The sequence below is a fragment of the Metopolophium dirhodum genome, chromosome 3, assembly GCF_019925205.1.
Source record: "Metopolophium dirhodum isolate CAU chromosome 3, ASM1992520v1, whole genome shotgun sequence".
In the NCBI taxonomy this organism is placed as follows: Eukaryota; Metazoa; Arthropoda; class Insecta; order Hemiptera; family Aphididae; genus Metopolophium; species Metopolophium dirhodum.
The window spans coordinates 829,238-854,784 of record NC_083562.1 but is presented as its reverse complement, the minus strand read 5'-3'; the positions used below and the strand labels follow the sequence as shown (position 1 = coordinate 854,784).

General features: G+C 34.3%; 1 protein-coding gene across 4 annotated transcripts in view; it reads left to right on the top strand.

Moving 5' to 3' along the window:
• The window catches only part of LOC132940957 (trithorax group protein osa-like), a 35,540-nt gene that overhangs the window by 5,855 nt on the left and 4,138 nt on the right, over nucleotides 1-25,547 (top strand). The window contains exons 2-16 of one of the 4 annotated variants that reach the window (XM_061008771.1): nucleotides 8,098-8,277; nucleotides 9,172-9,459; nucleotides 17,678-18,191; nucleotides 18,272-18,408; nucleotides 18,671-19,090; nucleotides 19,229-19,526; nucleotides 19,620-19,852; nucleotides 19,922-20,119; nucleotides 20,398-20,614; nucleotides 20,683-20,829; nucleotides 24,357-24,519; nucleotides 24,588-24,849; nucleotides 24,918-25,089; nucleotides 25,155-25,342; nucleotides 25,407-25,523. In XM_061008771.1, the coding sequence (XP_060864754.1) occupies nucleotides 8,098-8,277; nucleotides 9,172-9,459; nucleotides 17,678-18,191; nucleotides 18,272-18,408; nucleotides 18,671-19,090; nucleotides 19,229-19,526; nucleotides 19,620-19,852; nucleotides 19,922-20,119; nucleotides 20,398-20,614; nucleotides 20,683-20,829; nucleotides 24,357-24,519; nucleotides 24,588-24,849; nucleotides 24,918-25,089; nucleotides 25,155-25,342; nucleotides 25,407-25,523 (3,534 nt within the window). The remainder of the gene's footprint in view (nucleotides 1-8,097; nucleotides 8,278-9,171; nucleotides 9,460-17,677; nucleotides 18,192-18,271; nucleotides 18,409-18,670; nucleotides 19,091-19,228; nucleotides 19,527-19,619; nucleotides 19,853-19,921; nucleotides 20,120-20,397; nucleotides 20,615-20,682; nucleotides 20,830-24,356; nucleotides 24,520-24,587; nucleotides 24,850-24,917; nucleotides 25,090-25,154; nucleotides 25,343-25,406; nucleotides 25,524-25,547) is intronic. The other 3 variants (XM_061008772.1, XM_061008773.1, XM_061008774.1) reach the window with 3 other exon arrangements.

Genomic DNA, 25,547 nt, shown 5'->3' with positions numbered 1-25,547 from the left:
TATGGACGAGAGTTCTTTTAAGGTTATTTATACGATGTACAAATTTTCTAACAATTTCAATTTATTATAATTTTGAAAATAAAAAAAAAAATTTACTTTATTCTTGACTAATTTTTACTGAACATTCATTATTATTTGAAAGTTTGAAAAAGTTATGCTCTGGTTACATAAACATTTAATCAATCAATAAATGCTCCCTTTAACATTGTTTAGTGGCTTATGATTGGTCCGTCAAATTTTAGTGAATCATTAAACTAATCAATTGTTTATGCGATCCGGGATTAAATGTTTAATTATTTATATTTATTTAGTTAATTTAGGGGTTATATTTTTCTTGCGAAAAATCTTATCATTTCTTGACCTTATAATACGGATATGTTCTCTCGTAAAGTTAATTAAAATTGATACATTTTGTAAATTAACAAGTAATAATATGCAGGAGGTACACAGTAATTTTTATCAATTTCACAAGCTATATGCATATATAATTGTGTTAAAATGTGTAATTAATTAATTTTTATGTGTATATTGTTTATGATTCATACATTTTTTTTTATGTTTTGGATTTCTCAGCGTTGTATTGGTACGTTGCCTGTGTACATTATCATTTATCGTGCATTTAAATGTTCATCGCCCATCGTAGAAGGGTAATTTAATTTTCCTGGTGAGGTTTGAAATATTGGTATTATTTTTTAACGCTTAGGTATGTTGTGGTAGTTTACTTATTCATATAATTTTTTGTGACAACTGGAAATCAATAGAATGTCTTAATATTTTCAAAAATATTTTTACTGGAAAATATAAAATTAGATCAGTGACACGTTGATTTAAATAATCAATAATATTTAACCGTTTTCAAGAGAAATACAACGAGAAAAAGTAAATACCAGAGATGAAATTACGATTTACAGAAATTTTACCTAATCACTGTTATTAAAATGTTTAGGATAGCATGTATAGTTTTTTTCTTATTATTTATTATTAAATATTTTAAAATATATGACATGTAATATCATACAGAATCAGATTAAATTCCACTGATTTCAACATAATATTTAAAACTACAGTACATAAATTGCGTTCCTATAGCATATTTCGTACAGCGATTGGCGATGTATAAATTAGGTAACTGTCTAGTTACATTATAGAATTTAGTTTTTAATATTTTTATATCGTGTGATATAGGTATGTATTGTACTTTCTACATTAAAAATATATAATGTTCGTAATAATTATTTATGTTTTATTATAAACTATCTACCTATAATGATTTTGAAGTATACATTTATGAATTAATCTTTTTATTTGGTATACCTAGCTTATAATCAAAATTTGAAATGCATAATTATTTATGAATCTACACTGTAATTTATTGACAAAATTGTCCTTACCCATAGGTAAATAAATAAACTTAGGGTGACTATTTAGACATCCCGTGTAAGGGGGTCACCAAATCAGGGTCCTGTGTATGAATTTAATCTGGCTGCTAGCAATAAATTAATTTTTGATGATAAAGTAAATGAGGTTTTCATTAATTTTTTTGAATTTACCTTTACTTTTTTTGGTAATAGGTTTACATTACATTTTTATGGTCCCATAAAACTTCCTAAAGCCGTTCAAAAATACTAATTCGTAATTTCTGCTGTATATTATATACGACGTCGACGTATACTTCATATTTGTATGCTATGTTCTGAATACGATTTCATTGGTACTTTTTTTCCAAATTATAGGTAAGGCGTACTTATCTAAGTATTGATGCAATGAGTATACTAATTTATATTTTTCTATTACTACTTTCTATAAACTATTTTAAGACTAAGATAAAAAATAAAAAAGGTGGGCAAGTGGGTGTTGCTCTGCTGTATAGTATGTTACAATTGGGTCACTGTAATGAATGGTGTTAAATTTGAATTCGATGATATATTACTAAGTATTTTTGATGATATTATTGAGGATATCGTAATTTATTTACCTATTTACACGGAACCTTGTTTAAGATTTTCAATACTTACCTGTAAAAGATAAACATTTTATAAATTTTTAACTACAAAATCATTTTTAATTTTAAATTTAGTAAATTTAGTCTAAATTTGAACTTAAAATGCTTATAAAAAAAAATTGTGCCCATGCATTTTTAATTTTATTCACTGCTATTGTACCTAACAATATATCAGGAGCCTGGCATTAAATTTTCACGCTTTTTACCCAACAAATAAAATTTTATTGATATTTATAAAAAATAAAACTAATAAAATTGAAAACTGACAATGTCCGTAAACAGCTCAAAAAGTGTCAAAATATTTTGTAAAGTTTATCGTGTATAAAAAATGTTAATATAAACATTTAGTGAAAATATCATGTATCTACGGTTATTTGATTTAGAGGTACCTACAACAAAACCAAAATTTGTCAAAAACCTAATCTGCGTAAAAATTACCGTTTTCCTTAAGTTTTGTTTTGTTTTCCCTGCGCTTTTGAAAACTATTGAGAATTTTTAATTTTTACCTCCTGAATGCACCAATTAGATTCACTTTTCTATTGAACAAGATACTGTTGAAGAAAATCGAAGCAGTGTAACTGCCCCAAACTATGAGACACAAAAATAAAAAAACACATCATTGTAATATCATTATATTAATACATTCATCGCTCCGCTCAGAATCTAAATTTCTCAGTTTAGTGAAATGTATTACCTATATAGATAATATGATATAAGTAATTGGTAAAAAGTAAATATTGGTATTATTTTAGATAAATGTGATCAAAATACAATACAATTGAATACGAGTGTCACATTTTTTACGTAAACATTGTTGTGGTACCCTCATTAAAACGTATACTATTATAATTAACTCAAGTTAATAATTTCAAAATTATAAGTCAGTTAGTAATTTTATGTTAATTTTTTATATATAATTAGGAACTATTTTAATTAATTCTTGTGCAGGGTACTCTACGTTTTATTTTTTTTTAAATTATGGCCACTTATTGAAACTGATTTCAAATTGTGTATTTTAAATTATATTTGTTTGGTAGTTAAGTTTCTTGATTTTATGCTGTACAGTACCAAAATGTATTTTAATCATTAACTTTTCTATTATTTATTCAAAATTATCATACAAGAAATCATAATAACGTAATAGGTATTAAGAAATTATATTTTTGACGCTATTGTTGTGTTTTGGTTTTAGTTTATAGAGATAACAATATATTATAATGTGCTTAAATAATTCAAGTATTCGAGGGTTACAATTTACAACAAATAATAATAATGTATAGTTTGATGTAATGGTCTCGTGTCGTGTGAAGTTGATAATAATAGTTGTAATAAATAATAATAATGAATACTATTGACGATGCTGGGTATATTTTATAAACGGCAGTTTTCGATTTATATAACATTATTGTATTCTTACCTTCTAGGTAGGTACCTGTCCTCAGTCTAACAGTTATTATATAACATATATTATAAGATAATTTTCTTTTAAACGTCACTTAATTAGTGTGACGTTTAATTTTTCATTGGGGATCCATGATCCGTTCTGGGTAACCGTAATAATTATCATCGATGTGTCGTCATAAGCAGTTGGTCGGCCGGTATCGGCGGACCTTGAATAACATTGTATATTGATAGGTTATTGGCATGTTATCTACAACTTATATTATCTATGTAGGTATATAGTATGTTCAGTGCGATATATACGTCATTATAACATCGTGATAGTGATGTCATCAGTGAAGGTGATTAGTCTAAGGCTCTAGCCTCTAAGCCACGGTTTGTATAATAATATTCCTCGTTATTGATAATGACAATAATTTTAAAACAATTGCCACGTTCTCGTTAACGACTTCATGGGTTTTACAAAATATTACTCAGCAGTATGACTCGTCGTAGAAACCGCACAATTTCTGTCGTCGTTTGTGGTGAAGGCAGTGGTTAGCTGTGGAAATAGACCTTCGGAGCTTTTTTTTTTAAATTGTAGAGCTAAAAAGGTTAGAATTTGTTTTGTTAGTGAATAGGTTGTTGTGAACCCTGTATATTATTTAAATACTAAGTGTATGTAGTTGCTGATGTAGATTATATGACCATACATGAAAACAATGTTACTATGTGAACGGTTGTTATAAGGAATTCGCTGTGTGGATAGTCTTGAGCCTCAGTAAGCCGTCGGATATTTTTTCCATCGTAGTCAGTCGTGTTATAACAGAGCATTCGAATTTGCTTATTTTTTTTGTTTATGAACTGAACAAAGTATAGTGGTTAATTCTTCACGACGTTATTATTTTCCTTATGGTCCGCAACAAGATTTAACTAAAACGTAAACAATATTACTTAAAAACCAAACAATCGTAACTGAATTTGAGTGTAACAAATATACCACGTCCGTACTGGTCCGCAGTAGTAAAATATACATAGTCAACCGATAAAGAGCAGATGACCAAATCATTATTTAATTACAATTAACGCTGTTATATCCGTCGCGTGACCGGTGCCTTATTACAATATTCTCCTTACAGTACACGCATTATTGGTACATATCGTACGTATTTTATATAGGTCATTGACTGTTTGCAAGTAGTAGTAGTAGTAGTAGTAGTGGAAGTCCCCTGCGGCCTTTATCGGTGACAGCGATTGCGGAAATGCACATCTATCATTTCTGATTCTCCGCGTGTACCGCAAGCCTAGTTTATTAACCCAGATTATAATATACATATATACATACAAAGAACGAGTGAATGAGTATTTATGTATATAAGTATATATATATATATATATAACATATATACACACGTGTGTGTACGACACGACGGTGTGAGAGAGTGCGGTGAGGAGAGAATGGGTTTGTTTATTGTATACCGCACACGCATTATGTACGCGCCCATGCCCTTACCCAACAACACACCGCGCACACAAACACACACATACACACACACACACACGCGTGCGCGATCGCGCTGGCGAGTGTAAATACATTTAGATAAAAACACACGTCACACGGAATATTTTGGGCCCACGTTTTAATTTATTTTTAGACATAATTGATACACGTATATTATAATAATAGTAATAATGATACTAAGCGGTGTGTTTAAACGTGTATGTGTGTGTACAACTGTTGGAGAAGTATATAACGCCGCGTCGCGCGACTGTCGTAAAAACGGATGCAAAAGGACGGGCAGCGCCTCCTGCCCCGCCGCCACCGCCACCGCCGTACCACCGTAACACCGACGACATCGTAAATCGTTTGTGTTTACGTACATCACGTTTATAATAATATAGGATATACGTGTGTACGGTATCGGTATGTATCGCGATCGTTTGTTTGTTGTTTGTAAAACTATCCGCGGCCGGGAATCGTCCGTGCGTGATGTATCGGCATTATACGACGACAAATCGTTGTCGTCGTCCGTCGTATCCACGCGTAGTGCCTCGTCCATAAAATCGCGCCGTCGTCTTCGTCACTGCCCGTGTAGTGCCGTAGTCGCTTTGACGCCTACTCTTTTCCTGTCTTGTACATAACAATATGTCTGTGGTGTGCGTGCATAAACGTGCGTTTATTGATGGATAGACATAAATTGTATAAGCATTCAAATTAACTTCGGTCCTAACTTCTAACCGGCAGGTGGTAACAATTTTTTTTTAATCACTAACTAATTAAACATTTTTTTAAATCTATTTACAAATTTACAATATAATACAATGTATAATTTATAAGTAGTCCTATATTATAAGAATAGTAGTCATAATATTATACACCATGTAAAGTGACCATGGAATTAATAATTAGTAAAAAATATTATAATTTATAGCTGGTATAATGTTGTATAATATACGTAACTATGTTATTGTTTTACATATTAAAAATCTAAAGGTTCTTACCTTCTATTACACTGTCACCGTATTCCGTGTAAACTGTATGGATAACCCGTTACTATAATAATCAGATAGTTGAAAATATACTTCACCGTATGGCTACGTATGCAGTATTATTGAATTTGATGAAAAACCTTTACATCTATTACCTATTTGTATAGACTTACAAAAATGTTCACAGAGTAGTTGACATCCTTTTCCAAGTCTCGACTACTCTGTGCTCACGCTTATTATATTATTATGTATTGCACGGGAAAATCATTGTGTGTTTTTCAAAAATTTACGATGGTGAAGTTAGAATTGTGTTAGTTGTTGTGTACTCGTGTATCAGTTCCTAACCTAAGCCCGCGTATACACGAGTACACGCGGGCTTTGGTTAGGAACTGAGTTCCCAGGGAAAACAATACGATAACGCGTGTTTGTATTTGCTTTTGTACACCGCACCCGTGTTAATAGTCAGTTATCGTAATGTGATTAATTGTCTATTACCCGAGTGTGGATGTTATAAAACCGAAGACTATTATATTTTATTATATTATGTGTGAGTGTCGGTTTAAGGTCCACAAACGACGCGCGAAATCTATTCTCTTTCGATTCGTTGTACAATGTACATTCGAACTCTGTTTACCTAGTAGATAAATAATATTATGTCGATTGTTTGTTTTACTGCATTGTTATTATCGTTTTTAATTCATATCATCTCAATTGTTGGCTTTTAAGTTGTGCATCAGAGTTTAGATTATTGAGAATTTGACGTTTACATTTTTTTTGTGCTCGATTCTATAGGATTGATATGGTTTACCTAACCATATAATTAACTTTAAACACTCACCCATTACTTTCCTATTTTTTTCTCTTTACGGAGTTAATATTAAAAAGGCAGGCACATTGATGCAAATAAAACCTGCATATAAAGTATATAATAATAAAGTGGCTGAAGTGAGTAAAATTCTTTTCAATTACAATTATAAATTATAATTTATTAGATATTATGCAGTTATATTATACCAAAGAACATGATCAAATTTTCAATTTATATTTTATTCTTCATTTGTATTCGAACATGAAAGTTTCAGTAGTAATTTGATTAAATGTAGAATACTTTTCAAAATATAGGTTAGGTATAAATTGAAAAAACTAACAAAAGTGTTTTATAAAATATGATCTAGAACTTAGAGTTAAAATGTATGATTCTTTATTATGTTTTCTTGTTTTGTGCTGTGTAACATTAAAACAAAATAAGTAATAAGTAATAACACACATTAATTAAGTTATAACTTATAAGTAAACATTTCTGTAACGATTTTCACGTTGGTTGTATATCTTGTTAAGACACCGTACTAGTGACGTCGATTCAACCAAGTACCCAGTGAACTAGAGATAATATAATTATTTTGATGAAAAACTGTTGTTTTTATTTTTATTGTTCGACACGGCTGTTTTTGGATTTATAGTCGTCGTATACACCACGTGGTCTGTACCCATAATTGAGTTAGGTATGTGCGTGCGCGTGCGTATACTCGCGCACACGCGGACAAATGCACATACAGTCACGATAATGGGTCATTAATTATTTCACATTGGAACCATTAGGGTCACCTTTTCCGCATCGTCTAGCGCGACGACGTGCTCGTGATTCATGAATGAAAGGAACGTCATTATCACGGACAGAATCCACAGTTTTGCGGCTTCGTAATTTTACAACCCTTAAATGTTCCCAACCACCACGATCGATGTGATACCCGCCACTATTGCGTCGCTCGGCGACCCCCCTGTCCCGGTTCTCCCACCCATTCTATACACATTCTTTCACGATTCCAAACGTCGTCTCCGTTACCACCACTACCCCGTCTATAACAGGTTTCGCGCCAACCACACAAACATGCATTGTGCAAAACTTTTTAACACTACCCTCCGCTTCGGCATCACCGTTGCCACATTTATTGTGTATAGTAATAGTAATTGTAGTAGTATATATATATAAAATATACATACAATATATAGTCTGCTGTGTGTGCCTACCTGCACATAAATCCTTTTTGCCCCTGTTTACTTTTTCCACATCCCTCTCACATCTCACCCTGTATCGGTCATTCTCTCTCACTCTCTTTGTGTTCATTGTCGGCTGTTGACCCCGTATACCTTCAAGGTCGATTTTTTCCTCCCGATTCGTCGATCTTTTACGCAGTACGTCTAAAAGTTTTGTTTTTGCTCTGCAGGCGAATCCCAGAGGACCTACCCCTCCACCATCGCCTGGCCACCAGACTCATTATCCACCACCACCGTCTTCGCCCACCGGATACCAGCAGCACCATCGGGTACCGCCTCTACATCATCAGTATCCGCCGGGGCCACCGTCTCAGCAGCAGCAATCGCAGCAGCCGCCGCCACATCAACAGGTAATTATCGTCGTTACGATTAAACGTGTAAACTGTAAACAACACCAACACCGTCGCCGGGAGGGAGGGATTGACCTAGATCCATATTATAGTTGTTTTTATTTACGGGTGTGATAAAATATATCACTCCGATTCAAGACTTATTCTGGGAATGGGCCAAATCAACTGAGAGACACGTTACGCCGATCATCCAGACAATAATAATGATAATAGTAATAATAATAATAATAATAATAATAATAATAACAACAATAATAATACAACAGCAGAGATTTATAGTATTTCCGGGTTATTTATAAAATATAAATAAAAACCGCTCTTTACGAGTAAACGTCATTGACCTGTGCGTTATAGTTTTTTCGTCGCCCAGTCGACTTCAAATAGAATGGTAATGGTCGTACACGTCGACGGGCGGGCGGTGTGGCATTATCACTCACACAGCTGATCCTCTCCTCGCCGCATAGTCAGTACCCGCCGCCACCCATCACGACCTTGACTTCCGTGAAATGTTTTCCCGTCGGCCCCGAAATGATATACCACAATAAACGGCAAAACCCCAAAACCCTCGGGATCGTATACTCTTACTTTCAATACACATACACGACCCGCGACGACCAGTGTTCGTTATTATTATTATTATCATCATCATCACTATTACTATTATTAGTCTGTACTCGGACGTGATCACGGTGTTTAGTGTTTACTATAATATATACCATACAATTACTACTATTCATTACCGTCGTTTTACTACTCGATCTACTATGATTACTACTACTACCACTACTTCTACTGTTACTACTGTTGTGTACTATCTTAATAGTATGCGCACAGTGCACAAGTATGGCCGGGTATAAATTGTGTGTTAACCGCGGACACCGTTTTTTTCTGCAGGTACCTTATGGCAGCTACCCGAACCAGCAGCCGCCGGTTGATCGCCAGCAGCAGCAACAGCAACCGCAGCAGCAGCAACAACCGCAGCAGCAGCCCCAACTTCCTCCACAACCGCCCCAACAACCTCACGCCGTTCTGGGACAGACGACGTCGTCGCCGGCGTCGGCGAGCCCACCCGCTTTGCCACCCGTGCCGCAGGGTCAAAATGCCCAGCAACACTCGTCGCCGACGCCGCCGCCACAGCCTCAGCAGCAGCCACCTCACCAGTCACCGCCGCAGGTTCATCCGGTGAGTTAATTGATATTTTATTGGAAATTAACAACCGTTTTTTCGTTTCTATTTTCTAACAACACCTGTGTTATGAAAAACAAAACGGTAACACTACTGGTCAGGTTCAAATGGAGTGTGTGTGTGCGTGTGTGCGTAATGGTGAAATATGGCCTGGGACGCTTTTCTGCAGCGGGAACAATAATAACATCTTTTACGTGGCTCGATGTGCTAACGCGGAGTTACAAAATGTAATTTTCCGATCGTGATTAGATTATTAAAAAGTCAATTAACAAAATTAAAATTTAACACTTACAACTAAAATTATTAAGTTTTATTTTTATTATTGGAATGTCATTGTCTAAAATCACATACGTAAAAAACTTAAATAGATGCACTATCAAGTCATGTCAGCAGAATATTGACTAAATGTATATAAGACCTTTTTTTTTTTATCCTATAGTGTCCGTGTATTCAAAATCGTTTTTTCAAACAAATTTAAATGGCAACCGGTTTGTTCATAAAACGACTGTGATAATAATATGCATACAAAGTAAAACGTTTCAAGTTTGGTTTATTATAACACAATTTTTCTAGATATATCTTAATGATGCAGCCTAAGATATTCTTTTCTTGGAATGTACTTTCTTTTGTTTTAATACGTCGAAATTGTATTACCTACTTTCAAATTGTTGATTGGGTGGTTCATTTTCTTTTTATGATACTGAAAAATCACGTGAATTACCACGAAAACAACGGTTGACTAACTTAGTTAAACAGATTATAATTGGTTTTTTTGTGTTTGAAATGTATTGTACGATGTTCTATGGACATTAAACATGTTTGTTTTTGGATATCGCCTTTTGGAATTGTATAAGTTAGTTATAATTGAAAAAATGTATTATTAGTCACTGCTTCATCGGCTAAAATAAAATTAAAAATAAATATTCAGAACTAAACATTAACTTAAAGCCGCGCCAGACCTATAAGATATATTTGTTGGACACGTTATGTGTTTCCTATAATATATATTATGTTTATGACATTCGATTACGCGTTACAGCTTATGAGAGGAGATCAGTAACAATGTCGGAAACTATGAGCATGAAACTGTATTTGTATTTTTCCATGTTGTATTTGCTGGTTATAGTTAATAATTTCTTCCATTGGTTATTATACAGAACTAAACATTAAATTTATATTATATTTACAAATATTCTGATTATTATTTAATTATACTTTTTACGTATAAATTTTAAAAATTAAAATTGTTCTAAAAACCACTAAAGTTTATCAAACTATAGCCATGGATAATGGATGATATTTATCTAACTTTTCTGGACAAACAGTACATTGAACCAAGTATATAGGTCGTGGCCTTTAAAAATGCGATAGCAACTGGTTTGGGAACACTACATTATGTGCAGTACGACAGGTTTTGTAGATTTTTCTCCTTTAAATTATTCTTGCATTTTAGGATGTAAAGTGTAGAATAAATTAACTGGTTCCTATTTGGTCTGGTAGAAAATGCCGAAATTATTTGACCGTTGCATTTAATTTTAATCAAACTGTAATAAACCCCTTTTAGATACAGTATTAAATTTTTATTTTATACTCAATATACTATAATTTTTATATACAGGTTTATGAATTATTTTCATATAAATGCGTTTGTTTCAACCCGGCTTTCTAAATACCTATTGAAGGACACCAAACTACAAAATAAATGATCCTGTAGTAATGGCAATATTAGCGAAACGCCGACAGTTTTTTTTTACGTTTAATTAATTTTTGTTGTTATTGAGTAATAAGCAATGTGACCATGTGGAATCATAGAAGCAATAAGCATCCCAATTTGACGGAAAATTACTGAAAATAATTTAAAAATGTTCTTTTAAACAGAATACGGTGTATGTTCGATGCCGTTCCGTTCACTGTAAAAATGTAGACGTGAAGTCTAACGATTTTCGGCGTTTTATCGTGTACAAAATAACATTTATTCATTAAACGCATGTCTGGAACTTTTTTTTTTGTGCTCAGCCGCCGCTGTGTTGACAGTTGATAAGGGTATAAGAGAGGAATAATAGGCGAAAAACGATAGCCGGTGCAGCAGCGACCACAGCAGATAAACGGACGGAAAATAATTATGAGTAGGTCGCCCGGGCATACACGAAAAAGGCGCATTTTTTTACGCTTGCTCTTCTCGGGGTTGGGGGGCGTAAACAGTTATGTCTAAGTGGCGTGTACCGCATACGCACGATGCACATTCATGATCGGCAGCAATCCGGTTTCTACCGTTGGTTCGGCGGTACGAAATAAAACATTTTTTTTTCTTTTATTATATATACAAATAAATAATAATAATTATTGTTGGCGCGACGAATGCACACACGTTCTCTTGTATGTTGTGCGTGTATAATATAGCAGCAAGCAGGCCATAACCCGGGATCGTCGTTGTAGTCGGGTTGGGCGCGCACGCCGTCGTCGTTGTCGCCGCAGTCTACGACGACGACGACAACAACGAATAACCACACACACCAAGCAATATATTATTATTATATCATGTGCAAAGAATGCGTATCGTTGTTTTTAGTGTATGGCGTGTGTGTATCACGTATTAAATACACGTTACCAGCGGCCTGAGCTCGGTCGGCGGTCGGCTCGGCGTCCCGAGCATCCATTATTTGCGCCGTTACCCCAATGCCCCGCCACGTCGTACCCGAGCACGAACGTTGCTGCTAGCAGCACACTCGACTCGAGTTCCAGTCAGCGCGCGCTCTCGCCCTCTCCGGCCCGCCGACCCCGTCACTTCCCGCCAACGCCATGCGGCGAGCAGGCCCCTCCGTCGGTCTCCTACCGCCACCCCACTTCCCCAAATCGGGTATCCACCGACCGCCGTAATAGCACCGAGCGGGCGTTATCCGTACGTTGTTTATTACGGCCGCCGCCGATGTTCTATTCGGGCTACGGGCTCACCGCGTTTTGCGCGCGCGCTCCCGCTCTCGGGCCTCGGCGTCGTCGTAGTAGTGGGGATGGTGGGGATTATGGTGGTGGTGGTAGTAGTAGTAGTAATAGTAGTAGTAGTAGTAGTAGTAGTATTCGTAGTAGTAGTATGATTGGTAGTAGTCGTCGTCATCGCCGCCGCCGCCGTCGTCGTCGATTGACGGTGTAGGCCTGTGCGACGGGCGGCGAATAGGAGATTACACTGTCGCGGCTATCGTTATAAATATGATAAAATGTATATACCTACATTATATAACAATAGTTATAACTTATAATAATAATGACGACGACGTGCATGTCTGTTGACGCACAATATAATATGTATGGAGGGAACTTTGTTCGGTTAGTCTGGCTTCGACTTGTGTCCGTAGACGCTGCTACATGGTCGGAACTAAAATTTCGATTTTCCGCGCCCGACGTCGTCCCCTCGGTCTTGTCGGTACGGTCTGCGTGCAATGATTGCGTTGCCGTATACCCGCGGCGGTTTTCCTTTTTGACCGCTCGCCGGTTGGCAACACTGCGCGAGTCGCGAGCTTGTGTGTAACCGTTGCCGACGTCGTAATTTCGGGGGATCGGTAGAGCCGAACCGGCCGCCGCATGATAACCGGAATATTGTTTGTGTGTGCGTGCTTATCTTTGTTGGTTTTTTTCCAACGTGCGCGCCGCTTAATATGTGTACTTGAATGCGGGTCTCCCCTCTCCGAATTATTTTCCCCCTCTAAAGCTGACTCACTCATCCGTCGTCGTCTTCGTTGACCGTTGTCATGTTTTATTTTTTTATTTCATTATCATTTTCCGTCTTTCTTTCTTCCGCTCGAGGCCGTCGGAGAGTCGAAAATAATATACAAAGTTATTATGACGGTTGGATGGATAGGTTCTCTACGGCACTGTGGCGGCGGCGGCGGCGTATATACGCGCGTAATCATTTTCCCAGCCTTTCATCCGACAGGTTGCCCCTCCGCTCCGTCGTGTTAGTATCGCATACCCTTCGCCTCGCCCAGTGCCTTTGTCGACGACACCGTCGTCGTCCTCTATCTGTACTGTTGTATTTTAAGGGTGAGGTCATCTCCTAACCCTTTTTATCGTTTTCCCTCTTCACCCATTCCCCGCCTACGTTGTTCGCGACCCCGTGTCGATAGTATTACATTAGCAAAAGAGCCATTTAACATTATTACTGCCGTTACTTACTACCATTACTATTTACTACTGCTATAGTTCTATATTACCTAGAGTATTCTATGATACTTTTTTCCAAATGTCTTTACTGTTAATGATTCGTGTACTAATGATGCATCGCCTCCGCGTTTTTTTTTTTATTATTTATATACTATTCGTTTTTTTTTGCCCAATAAAAATAACGTATCATCAGCAGTATGCTGTATGTGTACGAATGGGATACTCTTAGTTTATGCACGTGTACCTATATTTTTGAATTTCTACCGACGACTTGTATTATATGGCCCAATTGTTAACGTTTCTCATTAACTCTAGATCAATTATGCCATTTTAACGGGTGGATTTACTTAGGATTGCAACTGAAATAAAATTTGTTTCCACAATTATTCTGTAATTTTAACCGTTTGCAAAACATATTTCAATTAATTATTTTACTGAGTACTTGCTAAATCATTTCATACGATTATTATTAGTAATACATTGTTCAAATATAATATTTTATACATTTCTAATTAAAAAAACAAATACGATGTTATTGTGTAGACTGGAACAACTACCACCACCCGTTCACCGACAAGACACGTATTACATCATTAAAATTATAATCGCAACGATATAGATTTCAAATAAATGTTCACTCACTGTAGTGCAACTTGTCAGTTTTTTTTTTTTTTTTTGATTGAGTCTAATATTTATTTTATATAGTGCATTGTTTTGCTTTTATACAATTTTAGTTTATTTATTTCACGTTTCGTAGTTCGTACATAATATATAAAACGTAATGTAATACCTATTATATTTAGTTATTTAGGTATTATATTAATTCTAAAATTTAAAAGTTTTATTTAAAAGTAATATTGGACTTAAAAATAAAAAAGTCTCCGCGTAAACTAAACCGGCTGCGGCCTTCATTTTGCGCTCATGCTTTTACCGCCCGCGTTGGGATCAATAAAGAGACACAATATATATCAATACAACAATGCCATCGACTTCGTGGCAATCTACTTTGTTGTACTTATCTATTATACTTCGCAAACGCTTTTCCTTTTTATAGGAAATCAACAAATTATTGTAGTTTTTAATAATTTGTATACTTTCAATAATAAAATTATTGATAATTTTTATATTTTTACATTTTAGTGTCAGTAATTAGTTTAATTTATTATTTTTCCTAAAAATCAATGATTAAATTTAAATTGGTCTGTAATTTTTTTATTGCCCCGCAGCATAGTACACTATCATGCTAACCGCTAACCTAACCATTGCGATTAAAGTAGGTATAGCAAAAGGTTATAATCGATTTTTTCATCGTGACTACTCGCACCTTACCTACTTGATTTAAGACTTGATGCAACTACTTGAGCTTCATTATCATCATCACCCACGAGAAATGTTCTATCAAAAATCACTTAGTTGGCAAATATGTTATAACTACTTAATGAAACATTGCATTTAACATATCAGAAAACAGTACCTATAGAGTTTAATATCGATTCATGAAGTATGCTTACATCTGTAAATTGTTTTTCATTGTAGTTTTTAGTATTATTAATTATTCTTTATTAGTTGTTACTTATTATTCAGTTATTAGTAATCGAATAAACTGCTATAATATATTTATATTGTACATATATAATTAAATGTCAACAATACATTACGAATATATACTTTGTATAAATTGCGGAGGTAGAGATAACCTGGAGGATCATAATAGGTAATCTTGGAAATATTTCGGTCTTCGGACACCTAAAGAAGTCAAGATAACCCGGAAGTACAAAAAAAAAATGTTGATACATTTTTATAATATTTAATGCTATTTTGTGTTTAGGTACTGTATTCAAATTATTCTATCTTAAATCTCGTATAAATCTAGCTACTAGCATAGGTATTATATCTTGTATTTATATATTATTTTAAATATTGTACGATACAAAACTAGAAGATCTAATCTTAGATTTTGAGTGTGTACCCATCTGTCTGACAATAATGTGTTTTTAAAATTATTTTTGTGTTATCACGTTTGCTTCAATACGCTTCAATTTCCATCTTTGAGGGCGGTGGCTGATAGAAAAAGTAATCTAGTTAGTGGTTTTAGAGATAAAAAAAGGAAAATCTCAATTCCTAATTTTTAAAACATCAGGTAACCCTAAAATAAATTATAAAAACGGGGAAATTTACACAAAGTAAATTTTTGATCAAATAGATTTTATTTTGTTGCAATTATTAAACACATGATATAGTTTTCTAAATATTGTTGAGCTATTTATTGACATTTGAAATTGTGAAGACTAGATTTATATTCATAATTTTTTACTTGGTTAAAAACCTTGGAAATTTAATATAAAGTTCTTCATAAGTTCTTAGATCGATAAAAAAAATATCAAAATTATATATACAGAATTTTTATATAACATTTGAAGTTAATTTTGATGAATGGAGATATATATATTTTTTTCTATTTATAAGAATTAAACAATCTGTTACTGTAGGTGGTATAATCTAGATATTTAAACAAAAAATTATGAGTTTAGTTATAATTATATTGTATAATTTAAACTTTTCTGCATTAGATATAGTATAATAGACCATACGTATTTGAATAATTTTAAGCTATACTTCGATCTTATTTACACCGTTCTTAGATATACGTCGTTATTGACATTTAAGTTAATAACAATAATACATGATAAAAAATTATAATTATTATTGTGTTACATCATGCTGTTATGCTGTTTTTTGAAAAATTTAGTTCAAAATATATACCGTTAACTTAAAAAATAAAAATTACATATTATAGTAATATTAATAAATGAAAAATATCCTTAGAAATAAAAGAGACTGTCACACCATTTCCGCTAAGATTAATTTTTCGTATTCAATGAATTATCATTGAATTAAACTTTGACACACACGTTACAGCGATCTACTTAATGATGAGCTACATTTGAAACTTATTCAGCGGAGCGACACCTTTGTTTTTTTTTATCAGACTCAAGTTCTATCATTTTGTAGGTATTTTTATTTTTCGCATGGCTATGGGAAGATTTTGACATTTTTATTATTTGGTGGGACGTGTATATTTAAAACATAAGGCGTACTTACTCGTACGTTTGTTTCTTTCTCTGATTATTGTATTATGATATTTTAAATAATGCCACTCGATTTATTAGGATTTAAACGATCGTTGTTGACAATACGTTTGTTAGGTACTTTCCCTTTCCGTTGTTTTCATTGCTAAAAATGCACAGTGATTGATAAGTCCCAAAAGGTCATGGTCGGTTTTTGACCCCATTCCATTGAAAAAAAAGGAAGCCACAACCGTTTACACATTGCGAAGATGTAACAACGTACAACCTATTTGATTTATATTGAAAACTGGCAATGATGGTGAAATAACTGGTGTGGTCTGTCCATGTTATGAATGGCATCACACGTGCCTCTTCCCCTCTACCAATCCCCTGTTCCGTCTCTTACCGGTGTCCTTATCATCCGTTTGTGTACACTCTTTGTATACATACATATAATATATATATATATATATGTATATATGTGTGTGTTTGTGTGTGTGTGCGTAAATATATGTGTCGGAGAATAGCGTGTTACCTCCACCCTTTTGCCGCGGTCCTTGTTCTCAGTCATTCTCTCTTACCCTTCTCTCCACCACCAGTCATCGGAAAGGTCCTAACCCTCCGCGTCTCGTCGTGCACAACTTTGTTGTCCCCGCGCTCTTCCACGTGCCCCCAGCCCTCCGCTCAATCATCTCTTTTTCCAATTACCGCAATATAGAAGGAATACCTTTTATGTGTATATAGTACATACCATGTTTTCTCTTTCTCTGTCTTCCTCGTTCCGTCTCTTTCGTTCGTACTTTACCCCGACCAGACGGTAGGTCTTCCCCGAAACCTCCACATGTTTTATTGACCCCCTACCCCTCTTTCCTCTTCACCCTTCTAACCGTATGATCCTTTTGCATCTTTTTACAGTCCAAGTCCGACCTGTTGATTCTATTTGTATTTATATACTTCCGCGTCAATAACACCTACGGTATTTTTTTATGCAGGATTTGACAAGTCAAAATAGTAATGACAGCAATTGTGGTGCTGGTACTGGCAATGGTGGCACTCCTTTGCGGCCATCACCGTCTCCAACAGGATCTACTGGTTCGCGTTCCATGTCGCCTGCTGTCACAGCACCACCAGGTGGTGGACCGCCTCAACAACAACAACAACAACAGCAACAGCAACAGCAACAACAACAGCAACAGCAACAGAACATTCCAATGCCGCCTAGGCCACCAAGCAGCCAACAGCAGCCTGACCAAGGGCAAGCTACTCAAAATAATAGAATGAGTCATTCGCCTATGGGGCCACAACAAGGATATCAACAACAACCATCCCCACAACCACCAGGTGGAATGCCTCATATGACAGGTCCTTCATCTGGAGCACCAGGAAATCCGTATAAAATGCCTGGACCTAATCCTTATGGCCCCCCTCCACCTGTATCTTCACATAGTGGTTATCCTGCACAACAACCAGCTCCGCCTATGGGATCATATCCTCAACAACCGCCTGGTAAAATATTACCAACAGTGATAAATACTTTGTATATAAATTTTATATGGTATTTAATGTGATTTATGTTGATTATACAGGTAATTATGGTGCTAGACCTCCTGGTTTACCTTATCAAGGGTATCCACCACCTAATAGTAATGGTCCTCCACAACAATACTCTCCTAGAGGTATGCCGATGCATCATGGCCCGCCTCATCAATTTCCTCCTTATCAAGTAAGTTTTTAATTGGGAAGTGTTCTGTGTAATGCATTCTTATATTATATTTAATGTCATTGTCGTTACTAATACTTAACATTTTACTGGGTAACCTGTTTGGTGTTTAAATTTATTTATAATATATTAAACAATGTGTTTAGAGTAACTTAAACACTTCTAAACATTGTATAATTACAACAAATATTTTGTATTTTTGTAATGTATCGGCTTTTTATACATTCCATGAAATGCTTTTTGTGACACAATATGTGCTTTGCAGGGATGGCCTGGTAGTGGTCCACCACAAGCACCACCTCCATTAAATAATAGTCACCATAGTGGTCCTATTCAACCACCTACACCTACCAAAGTACCTCCCCCATCATCTTCCCCACAGCAGCAGCAGCAGCAACAGCAGCAACAGCAACAACAACAACAGCAACAGCAACAACAACAATCACCACAATCACAGTCTCAGCAACACCAACAACCACCAATTCAGCACCCTCCCCCTGCACAATCCCCATTACACCATCACCATCCTCATCACCCACCTCCTCCAGGACCCCACATGCATCCACATGCTCATCAAATGCATCCAATGCAGCAAGGCGCTTCTCCTGGACCACCGCCACCTGTCTCACCTGGTCCCAGGCCTCATACACCACCTCATCCCCACTACCTCAAGCAACACTTACAGGTGAACACCCGAACAACCACAAAACTAATGCTTTATGTGTGGCTTAAAATGTTTTGCTTTAGTTGTTATTACTGGTTTTTTTTATGGTATTATTGTAAAACCTTTTTAAACTAAATCATTTTGTTTCTATAATTATAGCAACAACACAAAGGTCCTGGAGGCTATCAGACATCAGGCCCAATCCCACCTAATTCTGGGCCAGGAAATTATTTAAATTCAATGCCTCCTCATAGTATGGGTCCACCAGCACCAGTTCAATCTAATACTGGTCCTCCAATGGCACCACCAAATCCTTCGATGATGTCAGTTGATCATGAAGTTTCACAACAACAGCAAAGTCTTAGTGGTGTTGTAACTTCTGTCGTTACCACAGGACCTGATGGTACTGCTATAGATGATGCAAGTCAGCAATCAACTCTATCAAATGCCTCTGCAGGTAAATTGTTGTATTAGTTTTGTTTTAAAATGTTTTTTAAGATAATTATAATATTATATTAAAACTAATAATTATTGATTTTGTTTTTTTTAGCTTCTGGTGATGACTCAAATTGTACTACACCTAAAAGAAAAGAAAACATGAGTGGTAGCATAATGTACCAACAAGGAATGGGTGGTATAATGGGACCACCATGTTCACCTGCCCATGATGAGTATTCAAATCCAGATCCAATGGCACCTGCTTGGCCCAGAGGACCTCCATCACATAACCCAGTATTTAATAGCCACATAGCTCCTCAAAATGAACATGTATATCGACCAAAGGTAATATTTTTCTTAACTTGCAATTTGCAAAGAGTTATGTAAAACTAAAGAAACTGTTCTATATTTTAGAAACATGACAGCTTGAGTAAATTGTATGAAATGGATGATAATCCAGAACGACGCATTTGGTTGGATAAATTGCTACATTTTATGGAAGAAAGAGGATCACCAATCTCTACATGTCCTACTATCTCCAAAAACCCTCTTGATTTGTTCCGATTGTATATATATGTTAAAGAGCGAGGGGGTTTTATGGAGGTATGCAAGGTATGTCAAATTTTGTGAATTGATTTTTACTTTGCTTGTAACAAGAGACTATTGTTATCAAGTCATGTTTGTTGTAATTGATAAATACTTTTAAAGTTAATATTATATAAATTATATGAAGTAAAAGTCACCTAATGTTACAACAACTTTAATGCATAACTGTATACATTTTGTTTGGCTTATTTTTAGTGCATATAAATCTGGGCTCTACTTATATATAACCATCCAGTAGTATTAGCTAATGCATTTAGGTACTTAATATAACTTTAATTTATTAGGTAACAAAAAATAAAATATGGAAGGATGTAGCTGGTTTGTTGGGTATTGGTGCATCTTCAAGTGCGGCTTACACTCTAAGAAAACACTACACTAAAAATTTGTTACCATATGAATGTCACTTTGATCGTGGTGGCATAGATCCTGTACCTATAATCAATCAAGTAGAATCTTCCTCGAAGAAAAAAAGTTCTAAAGCAACATCTGTGCCTTCTCCTGGTAAGTGATCTTGTTCAACACACGAAGTGTGTTGAAAATGTGGGATTCAAGTGAATAATTACGATTAGGTTCTGCAGGATCTAATTCACAAGACTCTTTACCATCTGCACCAACTGCTCCAGGACCAGGTCATGTAGATGGGTACCCAGGATATGGAGGTTATAGTGGGCCACAAGATTATAATTCACCTCAAAGACCTCCACACCCACCCCATGGTAAGATTGTATGGTATTTATTTATTTAAGTATAAGTATGTTAGTAGGTTATCAGTTTAAAGTATATTTGTTTTAATACTACGAGTATGTATCATATTGTTTAACTATTTTGTAATTAAAAATACTAAATTATAAACACAATTTATTTTAAGTTGATTAACATTTTGAGAAGCAAATTTGGAATAATCAGAGTATATTGAAAAAAAAATTTTAAATCTCAGACCAATGACATATTTTTATGTCTCATTTTTACCCACCATATTTTTAGTAGTGACATATAAAAATATAAAATATTTATGTTTTTTAATAATGGGTGTCCCACGTTAAATGAATCCCCCGGTATATTATACGTGATTGTTTGTCAAAAGGTTAAAATATGACTATCAGGCTGTAGTACTGCATTGAATTTGCTTTATTGGAAAATAAATTTTTGATTGGAGATTTCCATATAATATATGCTATTAATAACAAGAAAGCGTACACTCACAGCAGTAGGTCAGTGAAATAAAAAAAAATATTCCGTATACTTAAAGACATTCTGTTTTATGTATATTATTATTTCAATACAAAAAAAATAAAATGCACTGTAACAAATTAGTTGAACTGAAATGTGTAAATAATTTGGAAACTTGTTTATAATTGTCTTATTAAGTTTTTATAATCAATTATTATTTTTACTTTTCTAATAACTACTTGTTAAGACATGTAGCTTAAATTATTAACATTGATGTATAAAAACGAGGTATCTCATTAATAATTTAACAATTAATCAATGGTAATAGGTAGGTACTTTGAAGTTTGAATATAAGCTGTTCAAATCGACATTATTTCAAATTATCGATCATAATGAATTGGTTATATAATTTTTTTTATCTGGCAGATAAACTATTCGATTGAAACCCCATACAATGTTGTAAAATTTATTTTAAAAAAAACAAATTTTTTAAAAAGCTCAACAAGTGCTTCATTAGCTGTTTAAAGAGGACGCCTGCAAATTATGCAGATGAAATCCGTAGGCATTTAAAATCTTTTTTTATGATTTTTGACTACTCTTGGTGCAAGACCACGCATTACAAACATGGAATATAAAGTTCTTTAAATATTTATCTTATTTATTTTTTGAAGGTTTGGCAAAATATTTTTATATTTTATTATTGTTTAACTTTAAAAATAAAAATAAAATATTTGTAAATTTTAGTTAATATAAAATGTTTAGAGACAATATTCAGACAAATTGATATATAAATCACTCATCAGTATTGCAATTTTCTATTATTTTCATAATAAAGAACTTTATTCTGAGATATTTAAAATCTTGAAAAAATGATTTTGCATGAATACGTTTTACCTATGGTGCGCCCGGGTAAAAAGAAAAAACAAATAGCTCGCTAACATCCTCTTATTTCTTAATAGCAATATTATTAAAAAAATATTTTACTACCTATAGTTTATCGATATTATTTATATTTGCTTTTCATTAAGGACATTATTTTAATACATAAATGTCTATACTCCTAACTAAGATAATGAGTAATATTTCATAGAATTTACAATAATTATAAACTAAAATATGTGATACCTACAATTATAGTAGTTTTAAAAATGTTTATAATGGTCAGCGTGGGCCACCCCGAACTGTATTAAACTACTAATAGTCATTATTTTAGTATTTTACCAGTCTTTGCCGATTAAAGTTTAAACATACTTAAATACTGTACAATAAAGAGTATTATTCAAATAAATTTAATGGTTTCTTCTTTCACTATATAAAATTGTGAGTAGTTTATTGATCGGTTACGTAATATACACATTTTTTTATTTGTACCGTATACTTCAGAATTATATGTTTATATTTCAGTCTATCCATATGCGCTATGTAGAAAATTTAATACCTATTTAAATTTCGTGGGACTCCCCATTTGGCTCTGGATTGAGAATATGATCTGTGGTTTAACGTTGACTTATATTCCATTTTAAAAACAATATGATACAAAAGATAAGAAAAGAACAAAAGAACTGAGAAGGCTAGTCATAACTAAGATACGTAATATTCACATAAAAAGAAGAAGATATAAAATATCTGAGAAATATCGTTTTTATTTTTTATATATCACTTATACGAATAAAGTTCTTATTGTTTTAAAAACCATTATTTTTGTGTTTTTCAAACTTTAACTTTTTCAATAGTTCCGATTTCAAAAAAATAAAAACGATATTTCACAGATATTTTACATCTTTTTATGTGAATATTTCGTATCTTAGTAAGACTTTCTCGGTTCTTTCCCGCGCAAAACTGTTTTGGTTAAGTTTTACATTTGTAAAACATGCGGGTGTTTTCTTAATATATTTTGATAATAAAATTACCCAATGCAATCGCAAACGGTATGTATAATAATTTCCTATAGTTATTTTAGTTTCAAAATTTAAATCGACACTACAAATGTTGATATTATCATATTGTTTTTAAAATGGAATAAAAGTCAACGTTACACCACAGATATATCACAGATAATGTTGTGGATTATATTGTATATAAATTAGAAGTCCTAACTACAACTTGAGTGGTTCTATCCCGCTCAAAACAGTTTTTGCAATGTTGTACATTTGTAAGACGGAGACAACACGTGCGGGAGTAGTGTCCTAAGATGACACCAACCCCCCGAACGTATAGTCTCTTACAATAAATTAATGTATAACAGAATCTGCGTTCAATAGAACCAATTTTGGGTTATAGCATTTACCTTTAGTATTAGAGTGAATTGACCAAGTATTAAATTTAAAGCTAAAAATATTATCTAGGACATTAAATTTCGTCGGCTTAATAATGATACAATTTTAATGCAACTTATAACTATGTTGAGTATTACGATTTATAACTCGCTTAAAATGGCTCTTTTGAACGCAGATTTGTGATGTTGTATATTTGTAAGACGGAGACACACGTCATGCAGGTCGAGTTCACTTAATTGCATCATCCATCGCAGTCTAATTTAATTCGCGATGTGTAAAAATGTGTTATCTTATACACAGAAAGAGGTAGATAAAGAGAGAGAGTCCGTTGTCTTCATCGAAAATAGCATAATTATCAGATGTTTAGAATTATTAGCCACCTGTAAAAATAAAAATAACATTCGGTAACATTCTGAAGACCACTTGATAAGGCTAATGAAAAATGTAGGAACACAGTGATTGTTGTGGTCTGCTGATTAGACGTATTGATATCGACATATCGTTAAATTTCAGTCACATGTCATTTAGTGGTGCCGCGGCCGTACTGCTGACAATGCTCTATAATGACTATTATTCGTTATCAATTGTTTATCGCAATGTTATTTTTTTTTAATGTTAAATGGCTTAATTTATATAATGTTTATAATACTATTTTTTTTTTCACTTAATATATTGAGATAATTGTTTCTTTTATTAAATTTATAATTTACGTTTATTTACAATTAATATTAAAGATGAATAATGCTTAAATATGCGTTACTATTATTATTGCCATTTGACATCTGATGACTTAATAGGAACACAAGGAAGTTACCAAGGACAAGGTGGATACAATCAGCAGTATCCAGGTGGTAATGAACAGTATGGACAACATTATCCACCAGCTAGTACTCCGGTTGGTTACCCGAGTGGTCCAGTGAGACCACCTTTATATCCACCTTATTCAAATGATGCTGACAGGTAACAACTATTAATATTTTGTGCATAAAATCTATTTCTGTTTGCTAAATGATTTTTTTTTTTTAAAGAAATTATGGTGGTTCAGTTCCTCCTCCACAAGGCCCACCAAATACTCCTCAGGGACCCGGGAATGGTCAAGACCCATATGGACGTGGACCAGTTCCACCACCATCTGGCTACCAACAACCTCCCAGGTTTCCTGGACCCCCGCCTCCACAGAATTCTTCACCTGCTACAGTAAACCAAACACAAGGGGGATCAGTTTCTACCCCTGGCTATCCACCGGGTCAACAACCTCAACCAGATTATTATCGACAAGAACCTCCTGCAGTAAGTATTCATTAATTTATTTATTCAAATCTATTAAACATAATTTAATATTTTAATTGCTATTTTAGAGTCCAGGATATCCACCTACTAGTGCTCCGGGTACTTATCCAGGAAAAGGAATGCCACCACCACAGCCACGTCGTCATCCTGATTTTGCTAAAGATCAACAAGCTGGTCCTCCTCAGCCAGCTGGTTATCCTGGTTATGGTCCTCAGCAACGACCTATGTATCCAGGTCCAGGTAAATATTAAAATATATTTCTTGAATTTCCAAAATTTAAATTGAATTGTTTTAACAAATTTTAGGATGGACAGGTACACCAAATGCTGCCTCTAATCAATATCCACGACCTGGGTATCCACCGGGATCTCAACCACCACAGAATTGGTCACAGGGTCCACCACGTTCTATGCCTCCATCACATCCAGGACAACCACCTCAGTGGGAACAACATAGATATCCACCACAAGGACAACCTTATGGTGCACAACAAGTGAGTAGATTTTTAATTGTTTAAAATGTTAGTATCTCAAAACATTCCATCACACTTTTTTTAGAATCATTGGGGTCCAATGGCGCAAGCACAAATGAGAATGCCAAGACATGGATATCGTCCTGATGGAAGTAAACCGTATGGACCACATGGTCCAATGGCTCCACCACCACATATGAAGGTGAATATTTTTTTTTCAAAATAA